Raw genomic sequence first — 8,068 nt, forward strand, 5'->3', positions numbered from 1 at the left:
AAAAAAACATGCGAAAAATAAATAAATTAAAATTACGTGCTTATTTGTCAAACTTGTGTACTATAATGGTTAATTATAATAAAATGTAAAATGCGAAGGTTTAAACTGTAATTTATTAAAAATTAAAATTCAAAACTTATAATTAATATAGTCATTATGATATATTTAATTTGTGGATACTAAATTAATGATATAGTGGGAAATTAAAAATGAAGTAAATGACATTTGGAAAATAAATATATCTAAATAACAGAAATTGACATATGAGAAGGATTCCATTTGATTTGTTGGAATGTCATTTTTTGGCATCATGTAATCTTATTTTTCCTGTATTGTCTTTGTACTCTTTTTGCATTGCATTTGACTAGTTTCTGGTTTGTTGTCATTCATAATTCTTTTTTTAATATATATAATACATAGAGAAATATTTTATTGTTTCATTTAACCCATACAAAACCTCATTGATTTTTGTATGAAATTTATGGTTATGTTTTCGCCCAAAATTTAGTTCTTACTCTTTAATCTTTATTTCATCAAACGTCTTCCGATTGGAATTGAGCTTCACCCATTTCAAATTCCCACATAAAGATCAAAACCATTCTACGATTTAACCCTAATTTCAAAATCCACGCATACGCAGACAAAATGCACATTGCACATTCCTCCTTTTGGTATCTTGAGTCTTGACTCCCTGTCTGACCAACAACTGTAGATAGCTTCTTGGACGAGCGCGCCCAAACTCATATTGGGTTTCCTTTCAAAAACGATCTTTCTTCTGTACACAAAACAATGGCAGGTGAAAGCGCAGCGTCTCATAGAAGAGACCCGATCAAGAATACAGGCATGCTTTCTTTCTCTACAGTTCATAGCACATGGAATTTGACTCTGGTTTTTCTCTCTTCCAGTTATTTCTGTTGATTGTGATGATATAGTGATGAATCCATTTCATGTTGTCTGGATGAATCCGACCCCTTTTATGCATCACACAGTTCCCTATTTACTTCAATTTTGAAGGTTTAATTTGGGGTTTGGGGGAAACGAACGATTGAAAGAGATTGAATTTGACAAATCACAAGTGATTTCAATTATATTATTCGAAACTGCAGTTGGGAATGCTGCTGTACAAAGGAGAAGACAGCATGCTGTTTCAGTGGCGAAAGAAAGAAGAGAAGCGATGTTCAGAACCAAGCGATTGTGTACAGAAGTAGTTAGCAACGACATGGATGTCGCCATCCATGGCGACATGATGATTGAAGAGGAGCCATCAATTCTAGAGGCTCAAACGTTTTCTGCTGTTGAAGAACTAAAGCTTGCAATTTCTTCAAAGTAAGATCAATTCATTATACTTTTCCTTAACAAATGATCATTAATCAATCAATTTTCTTTTTAGGGGAAAGGACACAGTTCAAAAGAAGGTGAATGCTCTTCGTGAACTAAGACGATTGTTATCAAGATCCGAGTTTCCTTTTGTTGAAATTGCTCTTAAATCTGGAGCAATACCTCTACTTTCTCAATGTCTTTCATTTGGCTCACAAGATGAACAAGTAATTTCTTTTTCTTTTATATAAGTTATGAGAAAAACATATTACAACTTAATGACTTATGTCCAAATTTCAGTTGCTTGAAGCAGCATGGTGTCTTACAAACATAGCTGCAGGAAAACCAGAAGAAACAAAAGCTTTGGTTCCAACATTACCATTACTAATTGCTCATCTTGGAGGTTAGTGATTAATCTAATTAAAATTTTGTAACAAATCCTTTTATGTTTTCTAAAGTTCTAATAACATCTAGGTTATATAAGTGTAAAGTGTAAAGATTCTATGTGGGTCTTTCTTAATAAAAGATGCATCTCCTATATTTCATACGCTCCATTTGATTTGTTTTTTTTTTCACTTTCTAAATAACAAAATAAACATCAAAGTTCATGGTAACATTTAGCTTTAACTTTTTTGCTTTTAAGCTATTGTCTCTATTTATCTTGCATGCTTCATTTAGTGTTCACTATCACGGGTAGTTTTGGAAAATGGGGATGGAATCTTTTTCTAATTAATAAAGATAAAAAAAAAACTTGATGTAGGACATTTCAAAAAGGAAAGATTAAAGAACACTTTGATGTAGGACATATTAAGTACTTTCACTTTTAACTAATTAACAAATAACAAAACTTGGTTTTGGATTTAAGGAAAGATCACTTCAATGTAGGACATGAACATTGAACATGGACATATTAGTTACTTTATCTTTAATCTTTAATCTTTAATCATTATAATCTTTAATTTTTTAATTTTTGTATAATTTGTAGATAAAAGTTCATTATGTGTAGCTGAACAATGTGCATGGGCATTAGGAAATGTTGCTGGAGAAAGTGAGGAATTGAGAGATCTTCTTCTTTCACAAGGAGCTTTAATTCCTCTTGCAAGAATGATATTTCCAGACAAGGGTACAACAGTCAGAACAGCTTCTTGGGCTTTATCAAATCTAATCAAGGTTTTTAATTTTTATAAATTTTTTTATTTCCTTTTGTGGGTCCTATTTTATCTCTCCCAAAATCAAGAAAATGGGACCACAAATTACATCTTTATTATTGTTGTATGAATCTTTTGGAGTTTTCAATCACACACACATGATATATCAAACTTTAAAGGGTATTTGTAAATAAAGGAGAAACTTTTTATAAAGAAATAATTTTGCTTAAAAATTATTGTTGATTGTGGATGTAGGGACCACACCCAGAGGCTGCAACTGAACTCATAAAAATTGATGGAGTTGTGGATGCTATTCTTCGACACTTGAAGAAATCGTATGTTTTTTGCACATATAATCAAATTATATTTTATAAAAATGGTTAATTTGGGAAAAAGTCTCAAATTTTTTTCGGATTGTTGGAAAAAGAAAGTTATTAGTTCTTTAAATTGCAAATTTGTACAAAAAAATATGATCTTTGCAATAATGATATATACACACTAAAGACTACTTTAGTATTTTTGTATTTATCAGTATATCTTTAGATTTTAGAAATAAAAAATTATTTTTGAATTTTTGATGAACAGGGATGTTGAATTAGCAACTGAAGTAGCATGGGTGGTTGTGTATTTATCAGCTATTTCAGATGTTGCAATAAATGTGTTAATGAACACTGAAATTGTTCAAGTTCTTGTTGATCGATTAGCTTCCTCAAATACTTTGCAATCACTCATTCCGGTAACACATGAATTTACCTTTTTACCCTTTTGAGTTTTGATAAATGCAGAAAAGAAAAATTTATCTTTTTACAAATTTGCCCTTGTATATACAGTTGCTAAGGAGTTTAGGTAATCTCATGGCTGGTGATGCTTACACCACCAATATTCTTCTTGATCCTGGACATGAAACCACAGGCTAGTTTTATTTTCATATTTTCATATTTTCCTTTATTTATTTATTTATTTATATAAAAAGTAAATCCAAGAAATATCAACAAACTTTCATGTATCTGTATATTACAATTTACAACATCCTACTTTCGTTTCTTTCTATTACTCTATTATTGTATTCCACATTCCTAATATAATAATTTAAAAAAAAGGTTTTTTACATGAAAGTCCTTAAATTTGTCAAGTTTTGTTGATTTTGTCCTTGTGACAATTTTTTGTTCATTTATGTTCTTAAGTTTTCCAAGTTTTTTCATTTTTACCCCTTTTACTTGTAACAATAGGTTTCTAGGTTACCATGAAATATAATTTTCAAAAAAGCCCTTAAGTTTATAATTTTCAAAAAAGTCTCAATTATTTTATATTTTGCCGAAATTAACGAAATAGTACTTATTTTTTTTTTCAACGGAAAATGACATATTATCGTATAAAATTAGATAATCAGGACTTTTCTGTTCAAAAAATAAATGTTGGGATTAAACCATAAACTGACCCAAAATATTGGGACTTTATCGGAGATTTTCCTTTTTCATATTATACGAAATCAAGGGTTTTTATTGCAAAAGATTTGTAAACTTAAGGGCTTTTTTGCAAATTATATTTAATGGTACCCTAGAAACCTACTATTACAGATATAAAGGGCAAAAATGAAAAAACTTGGAAAACTTAAGGACATAAAGGAAACAAAAAGGACAAAAACCATTTGTTTTTTTTGACAAACTTAAGGACTTTCATGTCAAAACTCAAAATCCCTTTAAAAAATGTAACATTAAAATAATAAATTAACCGAAATTTGTCTGAAATTTCCAGATAGTATTATCCGTTCATTAAGCAAATGTTTGAAAAGCGAGCATCGTTTCTTGAAAAAGGTATATATTTATTTTCCATATTTCTATTAAAAAAAGTGCTATTTTCTGCAATTACTTTATCATTAAATATATATATATTTTTTGTAGGAGGCGACATGGGTGCTATCAAACATAGCTGCAGGATCAGTTGCACACAAGCAACTAATATGTAAAAGTGAAGCAGTTTCATTGTTATTAGAGCTTCTTGTTACATCACCATTTGATATAAAAAAAGAAGTTGCATACGTTTTGGGAAATTTATGTGTTGCTCCAAAAGATGATAATGATAATGATAATGATAATGATAATGGATCAGGGATTCCATTTTTATTATCGGATCATTTGATTTCATTTGTTAGAAATGGATGCCTTTGTGGCTTCATTGATCTTGTTAAATCATCTGATCTTGAAGCTGCAAGACTTGGACTTCATTTCATCGAATTGGTAAAAAGATTATATAAGTTTTGCTACTATTATTTAGAAATTTCATAAATGGTCCTTGTGGTTTCCTAGAATATCAAGTTTAGTCCCTGACTTTTTTCGGTCTCATGGAAGGTCCTGATGGTTTCAATTTCTATCGTGGTTGGTCCCTCGTCCATATAAGAAGATTTGTATACCCTTTTTAGTTTTTTATAAAAGAAACTAAAAAAGGTAAATAAGTCATTTTATATGGCTGAACGACCAACCACGATAGAAATTGAAACCATCCATGAGAACGAAAAAAGTTAGGGATGAAACATGATATTTTGGGAAACCATAGGGACCATTTATGAAGATTACTCTAATAATGATGATGATGATGATGATTTTTGTAGGTGTTGAGAGGGATGCCGAATGGTGAGGGACAAAAACTTGTTGAAAGAGCGGATGGGATTGATGCAATGGAAAGGTTTCAATTTCATGAAAATGATGAGCTTAGAGTGATGGCTAATCTTCTAGTTGATAGTTATTTTGGAGAGATGTATGGGGTTGATGAGTAGAAATAAGATATATGGGTTAAGTGTGTGTTTATGTGTGTGTGTGTGTGTTAAGTTTGAGATTGGATACTAACGCATAGGTTAACCGTTAATGGTTGAATATAATGTTGATTTTGGGTACATATTGATTGTGTTTGGAGACATGTAAGGTGTCAAATGTGTTAAATATATATAACATGATATGAAGGTTGCTTCTTTTGTGTTTTGAATACTTGTTATTCTTGGAGTTTAAATGCCAAACAAATTGATTTCAGTCTTGGATGTTATGATGAGCTTATTTAGATTTGAAGGATAAATGATATTAATTGATAAAAATTCAAAGCTTTGAAAGAATTATTATATAATATAATAACAAGGGTTATAGTTTAGGAGCGTGGAACAAGGCTACAATCAACTTTTCTAGAGAAGGATAATTTATTTTTGTGTCATGCAATGAGTTGCTAGAATGCTTATTCAACTTTTGTTATCTGATGAAAGTCTTTCTTGTCCATACATTCTTTTAGTGTTTTAAAAAGATGGTAATGTTTTTTCAAGTGATTTTGCCAAGAACCTTCCAAGCAAAGCTAACTATCCGTTAAGGCTTTGGATTTCTTTCAATGTTTGTGATGATTTTACCAAGAATAACCTGTTAACCTTCTTGGACTCCAAATTTATATTTTTTTGGCTCGACTTTTATTCGTAATTGATCAAAGGTCCCCTGTATGTTTGAAAGGTATGTTGGGTCGTATCTAGTTTTGATGACTATATCATCGACGTATATATCTACTAAGCCTATGATATGTTGCTCAAACATATTCAGTCTAAAAGGCATCTTGGTGTAGGAGAATGTTCCTTTCTCTGTATGAAAGGACTTTTTTTTTTCCTTCACGTGTCTTTGCCATATGGATATGATGATATCCCTTATAAGCATCCAGAAAACATTTTCTTTAGAATCATTTTAATGAAAAAACTTTTTACCCGATTTCCAATAGTGGATAATAATGTTTAAGAAACGCTTGTTGAGGTTGGTGAATCCTATGCACATTCACTACCATCCATCTCTATTTTTTACCACGCTAGACTTTAAAATCATAGTTGGCGAGCAAAAGAAAAGGATTGCGACAAGAATGAAGTTAATAAGGATCAATTTCCAAAACTGCCAAAAATTTGACATTCACGACGCGTGCAATATGCATTTACACTTTTAGCTGACTAAGGAATTCAATACAAACATTCATACACGCGACTCGCGATGTGACCATGAACCTTATGTGACGTGAACTCGATGTTTCTATAAATACACAAACTTTTGGCCATAAATTCAGATGTAGCCTTAGGGTAGTTAAGTGCAACATACAAGAGACAAATCCTACACAATATATTCGTCCAAAAAACCTTTTGGGTTGATTTCAAGGTTGGAGAAACACTTTGGAGCGAAGATTTGAAGAATCGGAAGCTAGGAGCATTAGAACTGTAAATCGGTTTGCTTAATGATCGTGTTTAGCAATTCTTATTTAATGTTTTTCTGTTTTTATCAACTGGTTATTGGGTAAAACCTTTTTGCTTTCACTAGAGTAGATGTAACCTTAAAGGTTTTGTATGATTCCATTAATCGGATGATTAGTTTCGTTTATTTATCAAGATTGTTTGGTTAAAGATCCATATGTGTTATTGTTGATATCTTTATTGTATAGCTGAGTTAATAGAGTTTAGAGAACCAATATGACTTTATTGGCTTAAATCATAATTGTTAATAACAATTAGCAATTGTAATTAGAGATGAACCAAATCCTAGGATTAAGTTAATAAAGTAATTAACTTTAATGTTTATCCATGCATTAGACAACCAAATCTATGCACCAAATTGATTATCATGACTATTAGGATCATTCGACCCAATCAAATATCTCATAATACGAACTTAATAATAATTGTTAGATAGTTAATTTAATTACATTACTTACCATTGAGTTAATCGTCCTAATAATTATAAGGTTAGTTAACTAGACCAAGATAACTGACTAGAATAGAAATCAATGGCTATTACTAATATCCATTACACTCTACTAGAATCTATCATAACTGAAAGGCCTAACATAATATGTGTGAAAGCATCTCTACCTCTTTTGTCTCTAAATCTAATCTCTAGTTTTGTTTTTGTTTATAGTTTAGTTTAATTGAATTGAAACAAATTTCCCTTTTACTTTATTGTTCATAGTTTAGTTAGCAATATAATTTTGTGATCTGAATCATTCATGTTCCCCTTGTATTTGACACATGGTCTTACCCTAACTATATTGCTACACGGTTAGGTACCCTACCTAGTGTGTGTTACAGTTTAGCCGCGATAAAATCAATTTTATAAATTAAAAAACTTTGATCATTATATATATATATATATATATATATATATATATATATATATATATATATAGTTAACCACACATCACTTGCCATGGTTAATAACTACGCCATGCAGTTTTTATTGGTGATGAATTCATCATCCTTATTCTCTTTACCCTAGGGGTTTTCTTTATGACATAATTTTCAATGGTTGTAGGATCTTCTTATACTCTAGCACAAGTTATGGATATCCTAAATCATGGTAGTTTTTCCCTCCACCTAGAATTTGAATAGTCCATGTACCGTTAAGACTGCCTACCGGATTAGACTTATGCTTATCCTTCCAGAGATAAAATTATAAAATAAGGTGCACATATTACAATAAAAGTAAGATCAACTATTTTTTGCAAGGTATTATAGTAATCTTTGAGTGTGGACAATAATAATCATAGTCTTCCTCTTGGCCAAATTGATTATCCTGTGAAAGTGACTAATGATCTAGCCGTGAGTA

The 8,068-nt window shown here is 30.6% G+C and overlaps 1 protein-coding gene across 1 annotated transcript; it reads left to right on the forward strand.

The window, feature by feature from the left end:
- Nucleotides 1–423: 423 nt before the first annotated feature.
- Nucleotides 424–5,444, forward strand: LOC145121241 (importin subunit alpha-9-like). The gene is made up of 11 exons (XM_079057022.1): nucleotides 424–841; nucleotides 1,107–1,326; nucleotides 1,391–1,544; nucleotides 1,618–1,720; nucleotides 2,303–2,487; nucleotides 2,721–2,800; nucleotides 3,051–3,201; nucleotides 3,296–3,377; nucleotides 4,221–4,279; nucleotides 4,367–4,702; nucleotides 5,074–5,444. Exons 1-11 carry the CDS (start codon nucleotides 790–792, stop codon nucleotides 5,236–5,238), a joined length of 1,587 nt encoding a protein of 528 aa, XP_078913148.1. The 5' UTR covers nucleotides 424–789; the 3' UTR covers nucleotides 5,239–5,444.
- The last annotated feature ends 2,624 nt before the right edge of the window (nucleotides 5,445–8,068 follow it).

Source organism: Lactuca virosa, chromosome 6 (genome assembly GCF_052849685.1).
Source record: "Lactuca virosa cultivar CGN04683 chromosome 6, Lactuca_virosa_CGN04683_v6, whole genome shotgun sequence".
Classification (NCBI taxonomy): domain Eukaryota; kingdom Viridiplantae; phylum Streptophyta; class Magnoliopsida; order Asterales; family Asteraceae; genus Lactuca; species Lactuca virosa.